The sequence below is a fragment of the Ictidomys tridecemlineatus genome, chromosome 15 (genome assembly GCF_052094955.1).
Source record: "Ictidomys tridecemlineatus isolate mIctTri1 chromosome 15, mIctTri1.hap1, whole genome shotgun sequence".
Taxonomy (NCBI): domain Eukaryota; kingdom Metazoa; phylum Chordata; class Mammalia; order Rodentia; family Sciuridae; genus Ictidomys; species Ictidomys tridecemlineatus.
Window position 1 is genome coordinate 9,596,475 of NC_135491.1, and position 21,137 is coordinate 9,617,611.

General features: G+C 49.9%; 1 protein-coding gene and 1 long non-coding RNA gene across 2 annotated transcripts; one reads left to right on the top strand and one right to left on the bottom strand.

Annotated features, from left to right (window-relative positions):
- Positions 1–1,341: 1,341 nt before the first annotated feature.
- On the bottom strand, positions 1,342–10,780 carry Calm3 (calmodulin 3). The gene is made up of 6 exons (XM_005336563.4): positions 10,642–10,780; positions 6,337–6,367; positions 3,681–3,824; positions 3,408–3,514; positions 3,050–3,185; positions 1,342–2,961 (listed from the first exon to the last, which is right to left on the bottom strand). Exons 1-6 carry the CDS (start codon positions 10,642–10,644, stop codon positions 2,933–2,935), a joined length of 450 nt encoding a protein of 149 aa, XP_005336620.1. The 5' UTR covers positions 10,645–10,780; the 3' UTR covers positions 1,342–2,932.
- A 99-nt stretch (positions 10,781–10,879) lies between these two features.
- On the top strand, positions 10,880–18,154 carry LOC144370759 (uncharacterized). Its single transcript, XR_013430687.1, has 2 exons — positions 10,880–11,208; positions 11,707–18,154. It is a non-coding gene; the product is annotated as an uncharacterized LOC144370759 (long non-coding RNA).
- Positions 18,155–21,137: the final 2,983 nt, after the last annotated feature.

Genomic DNA, 21,137 nt, shown 5'->3' on the forward strand with positions numbered 1-21,137 from the left:
CCCAGCTTCCCAGTCAGCATGGGAGGGGGCCTAATGGCACCCACCCAAAGAGCTGCTCTAAGGTTTCCCTGAGGTGCTGGATGCAGAGATAGTCTCTGAAGTAGGAAGAACTAATAAATAATGGTGATGCTTAGTGAGCACTTGGCCAGGACATCAGGCTGTCTCCCTACTGCCCCATCCAACCCACAGCCCACCACACACCTGTGGGCAGGGCTGGAGGCCACAGGGCCCCCGGTTCTTACCCACTCCACTCCACTGTCTACTGCATCACATCACGGACCAGGCGGCAGGAAACGGGCATGGAAATAGGGTTCTGGAAAAATGGCTGCCACGCCCAACTTCTCCACCCACTGCTGGACTCCAACAACTGGACACACTGGGAAAAGCCAGCGAGGCCTACTGCGCCATAGGAAGGCCCCTGAGGCTGGGCTCTGCCTGACGATGCCTCTGGCCTGCGGCTTCACCATCAATTCAAGGACAGGTGAAGAGGAAACTCCCTTTCCACCAACTGTCCATTCTACTCCTGCTCAGCCGCAGGAGGGTGGGAAGCTCAAGGGTTAGAGATCGCTTGTGCTCACCCTGCAGCCCAGGCCATCAGAGGGAGAGCTGTGGGAGCATTTACCTTGGGAAGGTCCCTGAGGGCCGGATGCATCCCTTTGGCACAGCCCGGGGGGCTTGGGAGGTCTTCATTTCTGAGTCCCTACTTACCATAGGAAGTTAGCAAGCTTTTGGAAGTTGGCGATGACCTGGAGCTTTTTGTTTCAAGTCTTTGACCCCCAAGCCCACACCCTGCTATGCGCCCAGGACTGTCTTGTTCTCAACACTGCAGATCCCAATGTGGCTTTCAGTCTGCCTGATGGACATCAGTGAAGGCCATCCCCCGACCCCGCCCCGGCCCCCAGCGCCTTGTCAAGACTACCGCCATAGGGCTCTTGCCTCATTGTCTCAAGGCTCACTCAGCCTGACCAGTTTTCAGTTTCCTGATGTCTCCTGTTCCTCCTGCCGCAGGGCTTCCACAGATGCTGTTCCCTCTGGCTGCAACACCCTTCCTCCCATTAGCCGCTGGCTCGACTTCCAGGCTTCACCTCAGTCCTGCGTGCAGTCCTTGGGTGCTCTTGTGGCACCACGTACCTGCCTTGAAGCTGCCTTAGTTCCCCCTCTTGCCTGTCCCATGGGTCCATGCATGCACCCAGGTGGCCTGCGGACACCCTGCCCTCGACCACCTTGCGGCCAGGCTAGGATCCAGGCTTCGCTGCCCTGGGAACACTGGGAAGGCTCTTCAGTGGCAGGGCCAAGTCCCAGTGGGGCAGGCCCAGACCAAGACAGGAGGGAAGAGCCGGGTCAGGTAGTCACTGTATTTTATTGGAAAACATTGATATATATTTTTCTTCACAGCTTGAACTGAACACAATATTGCCCGGTTTAAAAAACAAAAACAAAAACAAAACATTCCAAAAATGTCCACAGCCTCACGCCTCCCTGCCCTTGCCCTCAGCTCTTGGCTGGTCTCCCGCTATGCCCGCCCTCCCTTCCTCGGAGGCTGGTACCAGAGGGCAGAGAAGTCTCAAAACTGGGCAGGTCCCAGGAAAAACCACCTGATCAACCTGGGGTGGGGGAGCCGGATGAAAAGAACAGAGAAAGGAAAAGAACCCAGACTGAACTGCCCACGTTGACTGACTTGTCCCAGAGGCGAGAGGCAGAAGCCGGGGTGCGGATCATGCTCTCCGCTGGGAAATGCGGGGCAGGCGGGGGCGAGGGCAGAGGCTGAGGCAGCGCAGAGGTGAGAAGCAGCGCCAAGTCACCACAGGAGCGAGGGGCAGAGCGGGAGGTGCCGGCCGAGCAGGAGGCAGAGGCTGCCCTCGCTGCGTGCTCTGCGCAGCGGGCAGCTGGATTGTTTTATTGCAGGTTTGTTCTTGTGAGAGCGTGGTGGGGCTCATCTGCCCTCTCCCCACCCTTCAGCTGGCCCGGCATGGTTTGGGGCAAAATGAAGATTTTTAAGGAGCATAAACGAGAAAAAAAAAAAAAGATAACCAGCACATTACAGAGCGACCATCCCCACATCCATTCCTAGACGGGCCCTCAGGGCGGGTGCGCCACAGGGGGAGCGGCATGGGATGTTAGCACCAGGTATTTACAGAACAGCTCGAGATCACTGGGGGGACACGGGCACATGTGATCTGCAGAGTGGCCAAATGAACAGTCCCCTACCCAGGCCAACCCCAGAAAGCCAATCAGATGGTTTTGGAACAGCAGCCAGCAAGACCTGAGTGCTGTCCACTGTCTATCCCCTCCAAGTGGGCCCCCCCCTCGGGTATAAGCACGCCAGCTTCCAAGGCCTCCTTGCCCCTGCCCCACTCCTGGGCCACATCCAGTCGACGCCACAGTTCCTGAATCCCCCCTCAGTCCTAGAACACCTCTCCTGGCATCCCTGCCCCACAGGCTGCTGGGATTTACACACGGAGCCACAGGGCTGGTTGCATGCAGTGGCAAAGGGCATGCTCTTCTGCCTGGGTGAGGGCCTCACCGCCCCCCCAGCAGGTCTGGGACAGGGCTGACAGCCACCCCAGCACCCAAAATAAGAGGACAAACAAAAGGAAACAAACGGCAACAGAGGAGAGCCACCCGGGCTGGAGGAGGAGGGCACAGGCTCCCTCAAGGGGCGTGGGTTCATCTTATGAATGCATCAGGCCTGGAAGGTGTGAATGGAACAGGGAGGGCAGAAGGAAGCCATGAGGGACATGGAGGGGAGGACGGGGAGGAGGGAGAAAGAGCAGTCATGCAGCGTGGGACAAATCTTTTGTTGCTTTATCAGATTCTCAGTCAATCAATTGGTGTTTGCTAGAACCGGGGTACGCAGGGGAGTGTTGAAGAGAGAAGAGCGCGCGCGAGAAGAGAGATCAGGAGAACGGGCATCGCCAGCTGCCCGCGGCCTTCACTTTGCAGTCATCATCTGTACAAACTCTGCGGACAGAAAGGGAGAAGTCCGGTGAGCAGGGCTGAGCCTGAGCGGCCCTCCCTGGCACAAGGTACACAGGCTGGACTGGCTCACCTTCATAATTGACCTGGCCATCTCCGTCGATGTCAGCCTCTCTGATCATCTCATCCACTTCCTCATCAGTCAGCTTCTCCCCCAGGTTCGTCATTACGTGACGCAGCTCTGCGGCACTGATGTAGCCATTCCCATCCTGGGGGTTGGGGACAAAGGCTTTCACTTGGCTTCCTTGGTAGAGAGTGGCAGCAGGCAGAGTGAAGGGGGCTATCTGAGAGTGCAGAGCAGGTGGTGGTGGCAGGGGGCCGGTGCTGGGACCCAGGTTCCCTGGGAGTGGTGGCTTGGTTACTCTGGTTTTGCTCTGATCACTGGAAGGCTGGAACTGGTCTCAGAACTGCACTGGGAAGGCACTGCTCACCTTGTCAAAGACGCGGAATGCCTCTCGGATCTCCTCCTCACTGTCTGTGTCCTTCATTTTTCTGGCCATCATGGTCAGAAACTCCGGGAAGTCAATGGTCCCGTTTCCTGGAAGGCAGAGAAGAGAGGGGATTATGCCCTTGACCTTGGCCCTAGGTAATACTAGAGCCCTGGTAGAGGAGCTATTGGTCCATCCATTGCCCTAAGGAAGGTTTCCTGTGGTCAGCAGGGGTGACCTGGAGTGGGGCTGTCCACCCACTCCCTAGGGCCTCACCGTCTGCGTCCACCTCATTGATCATGTCTTGCAGTTCTGCTTCAGTGGGGTTCTGTCCCAGGGATCTCATCACTGTCCCCAACTCCTTGGTGGTAATAGTGCCATCTCCATCCTTGTCGAAGAGGGAGAAGGCCTCCTTGAACTCTGGGGGAAGAAAGGGAATGAGCTGTGATCAAGAGGCTACAGGGACTCCCTCCCTTGAGGAAGGCCAAGGGAGCTGGTCCCACCTACAGAAACTGAGCCAGACTGCAAGTTCATGCCAGCCTCCGTCCTCAGGGCCAGGCCCTTGCTTCCTTCATTGGACAGTTATGGTAACTCTGCAGCAGGAGATGTCTTCAGCCATTCAAGCTCAGTGAGGATACTGGGGACCACGAGCTGACAGCTATCCTTACAGAATTTTCCATTTCTTTTTGGTCCCTGGCTTTGGCCTCACTCTCAAATGATGAAATGGACCAAAGTCATAGAGTGGATGAGAGCCAAGAGAATTCATCTGAAGTATGCTAGCCAAGGTCAACCGGAGGGGAGGGGACGGGAGGGGAGGCTGGAATGCCTTTGGCTAGCCTGAAGAAGAAATGCAGGCACTGATTCCTCCTGACAGGCACTGCTAGCCCTTCTTTGCTGTGGGTGCTGCCCACTTCCAGAGGAGGAGCTGAGCCTGTGGGGGTGGTGATGCGTGGGGGTGGTCCACAACAGAGCATGGCTGACGGACGGTGCGTGGGGTGGAGGGGATGGGAGTTGAGGGGACGGCTGCCAAGCTAGGAGGATGAGCAGTGAGTGGTGCTGAGTGGGAAGGCCACAGCTGGGGACGCATCAGGAGTGGGGAGATGCTGTTTGCTGAGCAGGGAGGGAAGCACGTGGCTCTGCCCTCCCACTGGGCCCATTTTGGCACCTGGTGCTCTCCTACCCCAAACCCTCAGAGAACAGATGCCTGACAGCCTATTCCCAGAGGGTGTGGGCTGGGGTGAGGTGGTGGACAGTGTGTTAATGGGGAAAGGGTAAAGAGAGGAGTGTGTGATTGTGTTGCAGGAGAGTAGAAGGTTGGACTGTGGGTGGCAGGTGGGATGGGCGGCACACCCACCGCTGGGCAGCTGTGACCTCCAGCTTCTGGGTCCTGGGGAAATGATCCAAGTCTCCTAGGGGATGCTGTCATCTCCCTGTGCCAAGGACTTGCTGCTGGGAGTCGGGCAGCAGGGACTGGGTCATGTGGCCCCCTGGGCTTGGGATCAGTAAACAGCAAAGCAGTTCTCTGGCTTTTCTCAGGGGGTCTCCACATGCCTAGGGCCAAAGTTACAAAGCTAAAAGTGTGACTGTGTTTTGGGGGCAGCAGAAAAGGAGAGAGGGATGTCCATTCCTGCCTCTTCTTGCTTCAGAGGCTCAGCTGATCCTGACAGCAAAGCTACGGTGTGGGTAAGGCAGGGCCAAGGGCCAGTTCTCTGAAACTTCTCTTCTACTTGTGCCAGCCCATGGCTGGGGAAAAACCAAGAATTGGTCTCTAAGATCCACAGGCAGCTCAGCCAGAGGATGGGGAAAAAATAATCACATAATAGTTCCTATAGATGACCTTGTTTTTTTTTTTTCTTTGAGGGGGGACTATAAAAATTAATTAGATGGGCTCCAGGAATATCTTTTGGCTTACTGGGAGACATGTGATTGTTTATTTAGCTAGCAAGAATTTATAGAGCACCTACTATGTTCCAGGCACTGAGGATATGGCAGAGACCAATAAGACTTAAGTCTTGAACATAAGGAATTCACTTCCAGTGACAGAAGATACACTGGGTACAAACATGATAAAATAACTGCAGATAGCAAGAAAGGACAAGGGGGACATAAAGAGAGTGATGTGTACAGAGTAGAAGGAGCATGCCTACGAGAGTCAGGAGGTCAGGGAAGGCCTTTCTAAGGCGACGTGTGAGATGAAACCAGAAGGAGGAAGAGCTGCTCATGCATAGGAAGAGAAGCATTTCTGGCAGAGGAAAAAGTGCAAGCATGTGCAAAAGGAAGTGCAAAGCCAGGAAAGCACAGAGGTGGGCGTGACGAGCCATCTCTTGGGCAGCTCCCAAAGTGGGACAGGAGCTCCACAGCCCACAGGGAAGCAAGCTCACCTTCTTTTTTTTGGTACCAGGGATTAAACTCAGGGGACTCAACCACTGAGCCACATCCCCAGCGCTTCCAGCCCTTTTTTATATTTTATTTAGAGACAGGATCTCACTGGATTTCTTAGGGCCTTGCTAAGTTGCTGAGGCTGGCTTTGAACTCACGATCCTCTTGCCTCAGGCTCCCAAGCCGGTGGGATTACAGGCGTGTGCCACCAAGCCCAGCAAGGAGCTCACCTTGTAAGCTCACCTGGCTGGAGCTGGAAGAGAGTGGAACTCATCCTGTAGCCACTGATGTCAAAGCCCCAAATAATCGGCACCCAGGAGAAGCATGGTCTTTGCTGCCTGGGGAAGATGTGTCTTGGGACCATGGCATTGGCATATGGGGTGCTAGGTATGCTCTTAGGTACGTTTATCCATATTCCAACACAAGGCATAGAATGAGGGCACATGTTCATCTATCATCTATCAGATGTCAGTCCTAGCAGAGGTAGGATTTGACAGGGGATACAGAAGCTTTCCTGAGGAAACACAAAGGGGAAGAGGGTTAAGAGACTCACCTGCGATCTGCTCCTCAGTTAGCTGGTCAGCCTGGAAAAGCAGGAAGGAAAGTCAGTCACTGGACCAGGCAGCCCCATTCAGCCAGGCCCCTCTGGCACTCCTACTGGGCAAGTGAGGTGTATGCAAATCACAGGCAGAACTGGGCCTGGGAAAAAGTCTAGAGATTCATAAGTTGGGTACTAGGGTGGTCTGGAAACCCACATTGCCTCGTGCAGGGCCCGATTAAGCTCCCATGGGTAGGGAGAAATGCCTGCTCAAGCCTGGAATCAGCCACACTGGCATGGCATGGCACAGGTTCACTTGCTTCTGAGCCCCAGAGGCTGTGTGAAGGGAGTGGCTGCCCTAGAGGCTAATCAAGCAGCTCTAGAAGGTTCTAAACTGAAACAGGCCAGTCCTCGGATAGGGCAGAGAAAAGATGTCTGAGGCTATCTTAGCTAGTTTCTGTGTCACCTATTTGGATGTGCTAGGATCAGGCAGGTGGACTCAAGAAGCAAAAATTTTCTTAACTGGTTCTTTGAGTTACTCTGGTGCCTGAAGCAACCCTGGTCAGGCTGAAGGTGGCTGCTTCACCCCCCTGAGCACAGGGTAGGTGCAGGGCACCACTTGGTTCTGTTTCTTTGGGGCAGAAGGGACAAATGTCCGGTAAGGGACTGCAGCAGGCAGCAGCGACAACAGCAAAGGACTGAAGTCTTGCTTAAGTGCTGCAGTTTTTAACCCGTTCCAGCCTGGGCCACTCTGGGACCTGGCCAATCACAGCAGGCAGCTCTTGCTGCAAGAAGGGCTTGAGGATGGGGTCAGGAAGACACAGGGCACAGTTCTTCTTGTACTGGTGTGCTGGGAATCTGGGTATAGAAGGCCTGGGGGAGGGAGAGAAATAGAGGCTGAATCTCAGTATCTAGCCATAGGCAGCTAGAAGACAAATTTTTCCTGCGTTTTGTAAATGTTGCCAAGAAGGCCCCACCATCTCTGGACTGCTGCAGGTCCACATGACTGTTCCCCTTTTCCCCCTTACTTTCACAATTAGGGGAAAGGGCTCCAAATCTACAACAGGACTCCAGCCTTGAGTTTGAAAGCTCTAAAAAGTGAAGTAAACTATTGTGTGTATTTGCACAGAGGTTCCAGAGCTTCCATCAGAGGACAGGAACAAACCTGCCTGCATGGACGGTCATCCCAGTCTTTAAAAAAATATACATACACGTAAACATGTACATACACACACACACACACACACACACAAAATATGTATTAAATACAAGTTGTTTACTCTAAGGTTAGAGGAACTCAAGACCAAGCTCCCAATAGTCAGAATGGGAGGGGAAATCAAAGTGAAGATGACAGAAGGGAGATGGCTGAGAAATGGGGAAGAGGAAGGTACAGAAGAAAAAACATCACACATGCACATTCTGGAAAAGTCCAAAGTCTAAGGGAAGATTAGAAGGCCAAATGGAGATTCTTCTGCATGGCTGTCAGAAAAGACTCAGGGTTGTGGGCTCCTTAATACCAACCCAACAGCCTTAGGCCCACCAGCCCCCTGCTCATCTGCTGCCCTGGCTCTTACAGGCAAAGAAGCCCCGGGCCCATCCCCTGGGTCCTGACACCTGAGGAAGCTGCTGGTGGTGGGGGTGGGCAGGGAGTGTGTGGGGGGGAGAGGAGTGAGAAGATGGGATGGGCTTCTGGTTACCAGGCCAGGCAATGCTGGGGGAGGGGGGAGAGGAAGAACAGAGAGAAGCTGCCATTCCATCTGCTTTTCATTCTCTTCCCCTGGCCTAGAATGGAAAAAGTGAGCCCAGTCAGGGGCCTTCCCACCCACTGCACAGCCCCACTCTGTGGGAAGCCCAGCTCCCTCCACCTCTGGGCAGCACTGTAAGGAGATGAGACAGGTTGCAGAAAGCCCAAGAGCGGCTCTGAAGGACCGGGTCTGCTATTCCCCACCAAAGAGCTGGAAGAGTCAGATGAGGCACTGTCACCCTGTTGTTCCAGGTTGCTGCAAAATAGGCGTGGCTCTTCATGGAGGTCTGTCACACACTCTTCCTACAGGTTAGGAGCCCTCTCCCCTGTTTGGTCAAGGAGAGCTCCCAGCTACAGACTTGCTCAACCTTTGCTGTCCAGAAAACTGGTCACCTGAGAAGAGATCACTGACCCAGGGCTTCTTCCCTTTCTGGACCAGAAGACTGTAAGCTTTCACAAAAAAAGTGTCTCCAAAATAATACAGCTGGTCTCCTGCTTCCTTATCCCTCATCTCAGGCTGGACATGAAAATAAAGCTTGGGGTGGGGGAGGGCAAAGCAGCTCAGCCTTGTCCCAGCCCCCAGCCATTGCCAGAGAACAGTGTTAGATGAGATCAGAAACCAAGGCCAGGGCCCCTCACCCGGCCAAGGAGGAGCTATAGAGCTCAGGCCAAAGTCCAAGGCCAGTTAACAGTGACTTGTCCTACCCTTACCTTGCTGATTACAAATGGAAAGAGAAACTGGTCAGGGCCAAAGCTTGGGCCCTCCTTTGGAGGTGGGGGGCCTGCTGGCACCTGCCAGAGCTGCAGGGTCCCTTGAGCAAGGTTCTGCTGGGGGAAAATGGGGCAGCGGCAAGAGGAGCCATCAGGTCTGTGTCAGCAAGTATGAGATCTGATACACGGCAGTGGCTGCCTGTTCTCCCAGCCTTGCCAGGGAGGATGGCTGCACACGGTTCCCAGGCTGCGACTGGGGGGGGTGTGCGGGCTGTGGGTGTTGTGGGTGGCAGGGAGTAGGGAAGAACTAGTCTGCTGGTTTTCTCCCAAAGCCTTAGCTGTGCGAACCGACAGCAGCACAGTGAGGACCCTGAAAGGAACAAGTGGCCCTCAAGCTGATGAAAGGGTCTGCTGGAGGTCCAGCTCTGCAGCCCCCACCCTGAGGGCACAGGAATAGGCATCCAATTGTCACTGACGCCACGCTGTACTGTACTGCACTGTCATTTGGCACCAGTGAGAAGATGCAGAAGAGTGCGTGGCCAGCACCCTGTTCGGAAAAGGCAGCGCTCTTGGCCTGAAAGGGTCAGTGAGGGGGGTGAGGCTTCTAGGCTTAAACAACTGGTTCATTTGCTGCACCCCCAAACTTTGATCCCCACCCCCATTTCATGCAGCTTCAGTGCGCAATAGGGGCCTGAACAACTCCACCCACCTGCTCCTACTACCCTGGTGCCTTTCACCCAGTCCCATTCTTCTCCAGAAAGGGGACTGCATAGCCATTCCCTCCAGCCTCCACAGCCCACTCCCCACCTGGACTGGACAGTCCTGGTCTGGGCCTTTCCCTGGAGATTGGCAGGGAGCTACCCACACCCACCTCCAAACCTAGGCCCACCTTGGTTGCCATTCATTTTCTCCTTCAACCCCCTCCCCCAGTTCCCCTTCAGCCTCATCATCTCCCACCACCCTAGCCAAAGTCCTCTCCCATCCTTCACCTTGGAAACCCATCTTTTCATGGACCCAAATACAACAGTCCCCCTCCCCCTCCAAATCTCTCTTCCTAGTTCAACAGTCTTAACCCACTAGTTATCCAATAATCTTCTCCAGGTACCCTCCAAAGCAACCACAGGGGCCCCGGTTTCCCCAATACTGGCATCCCCCTTTAACCCCCTCCACCACCGGATCCTTCCCAGTCCCCACAGGCTTCAAAAGCATCTTTTAATCTCCAATGCCACCCACCCCCCAGTTCTTCCTCACCTTAGCTTGCCCCTCTCCCTCCTCCTCCTCTGCAATGCTGGTTCTTGGAGACCCCTCCCCCCAGGGGTCTAATGTGCAGAAGTCACCCCCACCCCTGATCCCTAGAAGCCCAGTGGCCACCCCTCCCACCAGGTCCAGCTACCCAAGGCCATCCTCTAGGTGCAGCCCAGCAGCCTGGCCACCTCCATTCCCTCTTCCCTGCATCCTCTTAGGACCCAAAGCTTTCATCAGGGCCCCAATAGCCCCCCTCCTTGGCAAGCGTTTCTTATTTCCTCCTCCTGGGGGTCCATACACCCCAATTCTGAGACCAAATGCCCCATCTTGGATCCAAAACTCCTTTCAGGGGTCCAGATCTCCATCCTGGGTCCAAATGCTCCCTCTGAGGCTCAGATGCCCATTTGGGGATCTCAACACATCTGGTACTAAAGTCGCTATTGAAAGCCCCGAAGCCCCCTTCTGGGATTCAAATGTTCGGCTCTGGGTTCAAATGCCCCCGAGAGGGTGGCCCAGAGGCCCCCTCCGGGGCCCGGATGCCCCCGCTCCGGGTTCACTCGCCCTCTCAGGGGTCTACCCCGCCGCGCCCTCAACCTCGGCGGCCCCTCAGCCTCACTCACCATGGCGAAGCCCGGGTGTCCGGAACGCTGGGATCAAGGTTCCTCCGGCGGCGGCAGCAGCTGCAGCAGCTCGAGCTCCGCCGCGCGTCCGCGCCTCCACACTCACTGCCCGCAGCGCGCGCCGCCGCCGCCGCCGCCCGCCCCAACGGTCTCTCAACGGCCGCCGCGCGCGCCCCGCCTCGCCCGGCCCCGCCCCGCGCTCCCTGCGCGTCTCCGCACTGCGGCTCCCACGGATCCCTCCGCGCTCTGCTCCGCACAGATGAGCCCACGGATCTCTGGTCCCAATCCTGAATAGGGCTTGGATTTGACGCTGAGCGCGCGCGCGCGCCCCCGCCACAGGACTACTTTCTGTTACTTCAAGCCCCGCCCCCTGTGTCCACTCTACTTTCCTCCCTAGCGGAGGAGCACCGTTTGGCAGAAGGTGACGCGTTCCTGTGTGAGCCTCATCGCTATTGGGCCCGGCCCAGGGCGGAAATGAGAGCGCAGCGCCGATTGGTCCGGCCTTCCCTGCAATGCGTCAAAGTGGATCGAGCCACTGCACGGTGGTGATGGGGAAGCCCGAATTGTGTGGGTATTTGGAACTGTGAGGGGTAACCAGGAGAAGGGGAAAACTGTGGCTGTTGGGTATAGGAATACATTGTCTTTGTGGCCTGGGTGGTAAAGGGCTGGCGAAAGATGCAGAAGGACTTTCTGTTCCTCAAACGAATGGAAGATGGTTCAATCCAAAATCTTGGGGTCTGGAAGTCCCGCCCTCAACTGGCCCCTCGTGGTGGCGGGGTCGTCAAGGTTCCCCCAGTCACCTAAAGGTTCCCTCCTCCACCCTCTCACTGTACCTAAAGATACGCTCCATCGGTGTGGGGGACCCCTAGCCCCGCTTCTCTCTGGACCCTCTCAGGGTCTGCGAAGTAGGGGCCGTCCCAGGACAGTCTCTGGGAAGACAGCATTAATTCAGTCATTCATCAGGAAGCATGGATTGGGTGCTTGCTGTATACAGGGGAGACCATACTTTCCAACCATTCCCTTGCCATCTCCTAGACAACCTGACTCTTTCACTCCTTATTCCAGGATTGCAACCATCAGAGGGAAAAGAAATGATGTGAAGGTTAGTTGACACTAACATTTTTGTTTCCTGGAGCTCCTTTTAACGACCCCTTTGTTATAGGAGCTGATATTCTCTTATGTAGCCTCTCTCCACCACGAGGGATAGGAAAGTATCTCAAGCCAGGCTGGTCATTATGCCCCATCCAGAACAAAATGTAGGCTGAATCAGTAAGACTCCTTCGCCTGAATGTTTTGGTCTGGAACTTGTGGGGCAAGAAGCCTTATTTGTTTTGGTGGTGAGTCTGTCAAGGAATAGGTCCTTCCTCTAGAAATTGCCTGTGGCCATTTTCCCACCCGGCCCCTGTCTCAGTAGAGAGGTGAAGAGGTGGAGTGAGTGACATTTGCTTCATTGGCTCCAGTACTCTTGAGGCCAGCTGTACGCCATCAATGCAAGCATTTTTATTACATGTGCTATTAAAATTTTCTTTTTTTATCCCAGGCTAGTTTGAGTTGAATTTCTGTCGCTTGCAAGTGAAGGATTCCTGATAGATACGAGCTGTTCTAGGCTCTAGCTTGGTCATCAGTGAGGGTCCTGGAACAGAGATAGACGGGTATCCAGCCAACATGCAGAAGGTGGGCAGGCTTGCGCTCTCTCCCTTCTCTGTTTTATTCTCAGTTTCCACCAAGGCGACCTTCACTTCTGTGGGACTTAGGGCTGTGAATTGAAAAGCAAAACAATGCTGCTAATACTTTTGAGCACTCACTCTGGGCCAGGCACCGGTCCAAGCACTCTGCACGCATTATTAGCTCAATTCTGATGAGCTCCCCGTGGGTTTGCTACCTCTATTTCCCACCTGATGAAACTGTTATTGCCATGGGAATGAGAGGAGGCCAGAGAGGAGGGAGGGCTTGATCAAGCACAGAGCAGAGAAGTACCTTGCCCATGGCTGCACGGTAGGAGGCAGAGTCAGGATTTGAACCCAAGCATTTAGACAGCACATCCCACCCTCAAACCCTGCATTGAACTCCCCATCTTTAGAAGACTTACTTTTGGCTTCTGTGGCAGAGATTATATTATCCTCTTATTATCCACTCTTACCCTCTTCCAGAGTAAGAGAATTTTAGTCGGGCACATTGCTACCCAGAATAAAAACTGCATTTCCCAACCTTCCCTGCAGTAGGGGTGGTTACCTGTCAGCATGTTGGCTAAAAGGATGTGAGTGGAAATGATACATGCAACTGCTGGGTTATATGCTTAAAGCGAGTATGTCAGTCAGCTCTTTGGCACTGTAATGGAATACTTGGGATAATTTATAAAAAGAAAAGGTTTAATTGGGCTCAAAGTTTTGGAGATTCCTGTTCATGATGGGTTGGTTGTGTTACTCTGGGCCTGTCACCCACAGTGTGAGTGCCTGGCAAAGCCAAACTACTCACCTATGGGCAAGGAGGAAAAGGAAGGAGGCGGCCAGGGTTCCACAGTCCTCTTCATAAAGGCAGTCTCAGTGATCTAAAGAGGCACTGCCCATTAAGGTCCCACAAGGTCCCAATGGTATCACCCTGGGAACTAACCACATGGGTTTTGGGGCGCTAGTTAAAATCCTAACTACAGTAGAGAGGGACTCGTCTCCCCACTGGAGGAGTAGCTTTCTTTGCCATGACTTGAAAGACATGGCACCTAGGTCCTTGATGCTTTCTTGGAGCAGAGCTTACCCGTCCATCTCTAGGATCAAACGTTTATTTGAAAGAGAAACGAATGCCTGCGTTGTTTAAACTGCTGTGATTTTGGGTTTCATTGTTATTTGGGGCCTCTTTTTTTAAAAAATATATTTTTTAGATGCTGATGGACCTTTATTTTATTCATTTATTTATATGTGGTGCTGAGGATTGAACCTGGTGTCTCACACATGCTAGGCAAGAGCTCTACCACTGAGCCACAACCCAGGCCCGGGGGCCTCTTTGTTATAGCAGCCAAACATACTTGCCACACATCTCCATGCTCCCCTTTCTGGCAAGTGCCTTTGCTTTGGTGGAAGCTGACTCTTGTGCCTGCTTGTGACTTGTGAAGGGCATGTGGCTCAGGCATAAACCAATCAGCATGACCTACTTTCTTGTCATTGAATGGTTCAGAGTGAGCCATGTGACCTGGTCTTTTCCCCATGAATGGCATAATTTACATTTAATAAAGTGCTGTGGATCTTAAGCATTTGGTTCAATGAGATTTGACAATTGCCCACACTGATAGAATCAGCATCCAAGATAAGCTACAGAACATTTCCCTCACCCCAGAAGTTAGCTCCCTGCTTCTCTTTACAGTCAGCTCCTGTCCGCCTCAAGCAACCACTGTTCTGACTTCCGTCATCACGGATTAGTTTGCTGTGTTCTAGAATTTTATAGAAATGGAATTCTATAGCATGTGTTCTTTTGTGCTTAGCTTCTTTTGCTCAATGTAATCTTTTCAAGCAAAAATGCCTGGGACCTACTTATAGCACAGCATTTTTTTTTCTTTGACTTATCTGAAATTCAAATTCCACTGAGCACCCTGTATTTCTATTTGCTAAATCTGGTAATCCTAGTCTCAAGGCATCTCCTTTAAAGGATTGAGAAATGACATTAGTGACCTTCCAGGTTTCTGTCTTGTCCCATACTAAAGTCAGGCAAGAGCCTCAGTAGCTTCAGATTTTCTGAGATTTAGGAATGGCAATAATGAATTCATGTCAAGAGATATGAATTAATTTTAATCTCATATTCCTCCTGTATGGTAGATACTATTATCTCCTCCATTTTAAACAAGAAACTGAGGCATAGAGAGGTTGAACTATTCATTCAAGATCACACAGCTAGGATGTGGTAGAAATAAGGTTTGAACCCAGGAAGGTTGGTTTTAGTTTGTATGTTCTTATCCACCCAGCAAGCTCCTAATCGTGGTAGTTTTTTTTTTTTTTGTGTGTGTGTGTGTGTGTAATATAAACATTTAAAGCTAAAAATTTTCCTCCAAGCACTGCTTTAGCTATATCCCACACATTTTGGTATGTTGTGTTTTAATTTTATTGTATTCAAAATATTTTATAATTTCCTTGTGATTTCTTCTTTGATTCCTAGGTTATTTACAAGTATGTTTAATTTCCAAATATTGGGGGGGGGTACTTTCTGTATATCTTGTTGCTGATTTCTCATTTAATTCCATTATGATCAGATAATATACTTTTTAGTCCTTTGAAATTTACTGAGACTTGTATCCTCCCGTATGGTATACAGTGGTTGTTATATTTAATGCACATTTGGAAAGAATGTGGTGTCTGTGTGAAGTGTCCTATGAATGTCAGTTGGGTTGAGTTGGTTGATAATGTTGGTCCAGTTTTCTATATTAATTTTTTTTCCTGTTTATTTGTTCTACCAATTTCTGAGAAAGCCATGTTTTAAAATCTTGAACTCTAATTGTGGATTTTTGTGTTTTCCTCTTCAGACAAATTTTGCCTCGTGTATTTTGAAGTTCCACTGTTTGGTGCATTGTTATGACTTCCTGACAAATTAACCATTATAGAATCATGAAGTGAACTTTAGGTTTGGTAACATTCTTTGTCCTAAAGTCCACTAGGTCTGAGCCCTAGCATTGACACTTCAGATTTTTTTTTTTTTTTTTTTTTTTTTGGTGCTGGGGATTGAATCCAGGGCCTTGTGCATGGGAGACAAACATTCTACCAACTGAGCTATATCCCCAGCCCCACCACTTCAGATTTTGTATGTGTTCTGTTTGCAAGGTATATCTTTTTCTACCCTCCTTTTTACTTTCAATGTGACTTTATCTACATTTTTAAAGTGTGTTTCTTGTGGATAGCATGTAGTTGATTTTGATTTTTTAAAATTCAGTTTAAATTTAAATCTAATTTAAATCTAATTTTTAAAATTGCCATTGCTAACTCATTTACATTTAATGTAATTAATCATATGGTTTGGTTGAAGTTTGTTATCTTTTTTTTTTTTTTAGTATTTTTCAGTTGTATTTGGACACAATATTTTTATTTTATTTATTTATTTTATGTGGTGCTGAGGATCGAACCCAGTGCTAGGCGAGCGCTCTACTGCTGAGCCCCAGCCTTGTTATCTTTTTTTTATTTAAAGTGAGAGAGATAGAGAGATATAGAGACTTTTTTAATATTTATTTTTTAGTTTTTGGCGGACACAACATCTTTGTTTGTATGTGGTGCTGAGGATCGAACCCGGGCCGCACACATGCCAGGCGAGTGCGCTACCGCTTGAGCCACATCCTCAGCCCTAAAGTTTGTTATCTTGATGTTTACTTTCTATTTGATCCATCTGATTCTTTTTTTTTTTTTCTTCTTTGAGGTTAATTGTACATTTTTTAGTACTCATTCTTCTTTCTCTTTCTCTCCCCACTTCTTCTTCTTCTTTTTTTTTTTTAATGCTGCGGATCAAATCCAGGGCCTGATACATACTAGACAAGCTCTCTGCCACTGAGCTACGTCCACAGTCCTTTTTATTTTTCGCTGATATGCAGTTTTGCTGAGTTGCTGAGACTAACCTTGAACTTGCGATCCTCCTGCTTCAGCCTCCTGAGTCATGGAATTAGAGGTGTGTGCCAATGTGCCAGATTTAGGCTTGCTTTCTTTTTAAAAGTATCTCACCTACTAGAAAAAGGAGGGGCTAATCCAGGTCTGGTTCAGTGGTTCAATGATATCATCAAAGACCCAGTTTCTTCCTCTGTCTACTTTGATAGCCTCAATATTTTCTTTCTTTCTTTTGTTTTTCTTTTTTGCAGTATTGGGGATAGAAGCCAGGGGTGTTCTACCATTGAGCTATATCCTCAGCCCTTTTTATTTTTTATTTTAAAATGGTTTTACTAAGTTGCTGAGGCTGGTGTCAAACTTGGAATCCTCCTGCCTCAGCCTCCCAAGTCACTGGGTTAACAGGTGTGCACCACTACACATGGCCAGCTCAGCATTTCTAGCTGAGGTCATCTAGCGCTGGTGGATTGGCCCTACCGTCCTCTACCTGTGGCTTCCACCTCTGCATCCAAGCTATTCCTGCTTCTCAGTTGAAATGAAGGAGAAATGGGGAGAGAATGGCACTGACTGTTGCTATGGTCTCCAGGGTGTGGGTATTGCAGGCCTGGTCCTGACCCAGGGTGTTATGGGTGTGTGTTTGGAAGCTTTAAGAGGCAGCTCCTAGTAAGATGTCTTCTGGTCATAATGGGACCATGCCCTTGAAGAGGATCTTGGGACCCAGCCCCCTCCCCTCTCTCTGATTTTGCTTTCTGGCCACCATAAGATGAACAGTTTCTCCACCATACATTCCTACCATGATGTGCTGCCTCACCACAGGCCCCAAAGCAACAGAGCCAACCACCCACCGTCTGACTTCCAAAATTCTGAGCTAAAATAAATCCCACCCCCCCCCCTTTTTTTTTTTTGGTGGTATTAGGCATTGAACTTAGGGCCTCACACATGCCTTTACCCTTGAGCCACATCCCAGCCCTTAAATCATTCCTCTTTTTAAGTTGATTGTCTCAGGTTTTTGTTACAGTGGTGGGACGCTAACAAACACATGTGTCATCATTAAGAAGATGCATTAGTTAGAATAAGTAACACAAGTTGCTGTGACAAGTAAGCTCCCAAGTCTCAGTGATTTAACACAATAGAAGTTCATTTCCCTCTCAAAAAATGTCTCATGTGGTACTTCTTTTTTTAGGTATATGGCCATCAGGGACCCAGATTCTTTTTGTTTTATAGCTCTGCCATTGCTTACACACCCAGAATTCTTTTCTGGATTCTCCGTCTGGCCAGAATTTGGGGAAAGAGAAAACAAAGAGGATCATGTGGGTGACTTGTCCTGGATTGTAGCTCATATTATTTACAGTTGCATTTAGTTGGCCAGAACTCTGCCCCAGGTCCTGTCCTAAGAGATCCTGGGAAACATCTAGTTGTCTGCCCAAGGAGAAGATGGAAAAAATACTGATGAACATCAGCTCTATCACAGGAAGTGACTCAGGCAATGTGAACTTCATTTCTGCTCGCATCTCATTGGCCTACATCTCGGTTGTGGCCACTCCTAGCTGTAAGGGAGGCTGGAAGGCATGGTCTTGTGCTGACAGCCATGTTCATCTTACAGTTCACCAAAGGAAGAGGGGATGATGTCATGTGGAAGAAATTTATCTCAAAGAGGTCTGCATGGGCCAGGGCCAGGGCCTGGAGAGCTCATAGGTTTGACTAAGTGTAAGTCCTCGGAGTATGCTTGTTTCCCTCAAATTCATGCATTGGCCCCTAACAGCTAACGTGATGGTGCTAGAAAGTGGGGTCTCTGAGAGGTGCTTAGCACCCTTCTAAAACAGATGGGAGAGATCCTGTGTGCTGCTTCCACCGTGTGAACACACACAGAAGGCTCAGGATGCAAGACGGTTGATGCCTTGATCTTCCTGGATTCGAGAACTGAGTAGTAAACTTCTGTTATTTGTAAATTAGCAAGCCTAAGGTATTTTGTTATAGCATCTCAAACAAACTGAGACACAGGGGGAGAAAGGAGGGGCCAGGTGCATTCAAAAGGATTTAGGGAGGCCAAACCCTTAGCTGAGGGCTGAGCACTTTCCTGAGCTCCCGGGATGGAGCTTGCCTGATGCTCCTTGTCCACGTTGACCCTGACCCTGATAATGTGTCCCTCCCCAGGTCATGTTGAGAGTCCTGGCCCCCGGAGGCTGGGAGATGATAAATGTGTATTTTAAGTTGCTGAGTTTGTGGCAATACTGCTATGCAATGGTAGATAACTCATACAGTGCCATGCTGGTGCATAATTAAGAGGGGCAGTACCAGGTGTGGTGGCGCACACCTATAATCCCAGTGGCTCCGGAGGCTGAGGCAGAAGGATTTCGAGTTCAAAGCCAGCCTCAGCAATAGCAAGGTGCTAAGCAACTCAGTGAGACCCTGTCTCTAAATAAAATACAAAATAGGGCTAGGTGTGGGGTTCAGTGGTCAAGAGCCATGAATTCAATCCTCCCTCCACCACCAAATGTGATAAACATCACTTAAGGAGTTACTTTATGCATTAAGTCCTAACCCCAAGGGTCTCAGATTGAGACTGTGCTGGGAGACAGGGTCTTCACAGAGGTCATTAGGGTGGATCCTAATTTCCCCCCTCCCACAACAAGTGTCCTGCTAGGGGATCAGGATACAGAAGTACACAGGCCTCAGAAGAAACCAACCTGCAGATAACTTCATCTTGAACTTCTGGCCTCCAGAATTGTGAGGAAAGAAAGACATTTCTGTAGTTACCCCTCCCCTGCCCCAAGTCTGTGGTCCTTTGTTACAGAGGTCCTAGCAAGTGCAGGGCCAGTGCAGAGCCCGGCCATTAGAATAGTGCAGTTTCCACACTAATATGAATATCTTTCATGCTATCGGTTGCTTCTTTCTCAGTCCCCCTCCACCCCAAGAATTTCCAAATGTATTTTGTTTTTAGAAATAGAGAACTCAGGAAGAGGGATGTACCTATCTGTAAAAGCTTATTCACAGGTGACTGCACAAACAAAATTCCTCATCCTTGGAAGTATTTTTAAAATAAGAGTGGTACAGAAACTTATCCAAGATGACTCAATTTTGGTTCTTTGAGACTGAGGTTGTTTGAGAGGCTGTCTGAAGCTTTTACAATTATAGTGAAATTTTAAGAACTTATGATCTGCCATCAAAGCATACAATACAAGACACAGCAAAAAGAACATCTTTCCTTGGTAAAAGAACATTTATTTTTAAAACTTAAAAATAAAGGTCCTGTGCTTGGCACAGTGATGCACACCTATAATCCCAGTGGCTTGGGAGGCTGAGGCAGGAGGATCACAAGTTCAAAGCCAGCCTCAACAATTTAGGGAGACCCTGACTCCAGATAAAATATAAAAAGGGCTGAGGATGTGGCTCAGTTGTCTCAGATTGAGACCCATGGGTTTGACCCCTGTACCAATAAGAAGGGAAGAAGGGAGGGAGGGGGTCTGTAGGTGTAACCCATTGGCCGAAAGCTTATTTAGCTTGTACAAGGCCCTGGGTTTAATCCCAAGTACTGATTTAAAAAAAAAAAAAAGAAGAAGGAAAATGATATCCTTGTGTATTAGTATGTTACTGCTGTAACAAAGTACCATAAATCCAATGACTTAAAACAAAACAAATATATTATTTTACACCTCTGGAGGTCCTAAGTCTGAAATGGGTTGCTGAAGTAAAATCAAGGTTTGGGCAGGCTGGCTTCCCTGGGGGATTTAGGAGGGAAATCACTTCCTTGCTATTTTTAGCTCCCAGAAGCTGCCTGCATTTCTTGGCTCATGGCCCCCTCCTTGCATTTCTCCAGCCTCTTGCTTCTGTCCCCGCACCTCCTCCTCTGACTCTGATCCTCCTGCCGATCTCTGACAAGTTCCTTTGTGATTACATTGGGCTCACCTGGGTAATCCAATATAACCTCTCCATCTCAGGATCCTTGATTACAATCAGAAAGCCCTGTGTGCAAGGGGACATATCATAGGTTCTGGAGATCGGGCTGCAGACATCTTTGGGGCCACTGTTCAGTCTTCTGCACCTCTTTGGATGAACAAATAATTTAGATAATATTTCTTACAATAACGTGACCTATTACACAAATGTTACTGGTCTTCTTGATGGATATGTTCTTTAAGTAACTTTAAGATGTTAATAGAATAACAAGCATATTATGTGATAAATCATGGGGCAATGTTACCCAAGCAGCCACAGCATCTGCCTTCCCTTTGATAGAGTTCTCGACGCCAGTAGATTTTTCTATTCAAGAAAGTCTCTTTAAATTGGGAAAACTTCACAGCAGAGATTTCTAAAACAAAGATAACCCAGATAGGTTTGGTAGAGAAGCATAAATTCTCCAAGTGTGTGAAACTGCTCCCTGGGGGCTCAGATGGAACAAACCCAGCTTATAAATCAGCTTCATGGAGATGTCATTCACTCACCACCAAAGTCACCCTCTTAGAGCATACAATTCAGCATCCTGTGTGTGCGGGGGTGGGGGGTCTGGGATTGAACCCAGGGGCACTTGACCACGGAGCCACATCCCCAGCCCCTTTCATATTTTTTTTTTTATCCTGCTAATTTACCCAGGCTGACCTTGAACTTGTGATCCTCCTATCTCAGCCTCCTGAATCTCCGGGATCACAGGCGTGTGCCACTGGGCCCAGCACACTTAAAGGGTTTTAAGTGTATTCACAGAGTTATGCAACCATCACCACAATCAATTTTAGAACATTTTCATCATCTCCCCAAAGAAACCCTGTACCCAGGAGCAGCCATCCCTCTCCCCCTCTCCCTGACAACCACTAATCTACTTTCTGTCCCCACAGATCTGTCTGTTTTGGATGTTGCATATAAATAAACCCATACAGTCTGTGTCCTCTTCTATCCGGCTTCTTTCCCTCAGCATCATGTCGGGGCAGCTGTCCACGC

Bases quoted from the DNA above. Each gene is read 5' to 3' on its own strand.
- Calm3 (XM_005336563.4), bottom strand. The intron at 3,515-3,680 runs GTGAGGCCCTAG...TCTGCCTTCCAG, and splicing joins CAATGAGGTGGACGCAGACG to GAAACGGGACCATTGACTTC. The intron at 2,962-3,049 runs GTGAGCCAGTCC...TTCTGTCCGCAG, and splicing joins TGGCCAGGTCAATTATGAAG to AGTTTGTACAGATGATGACT.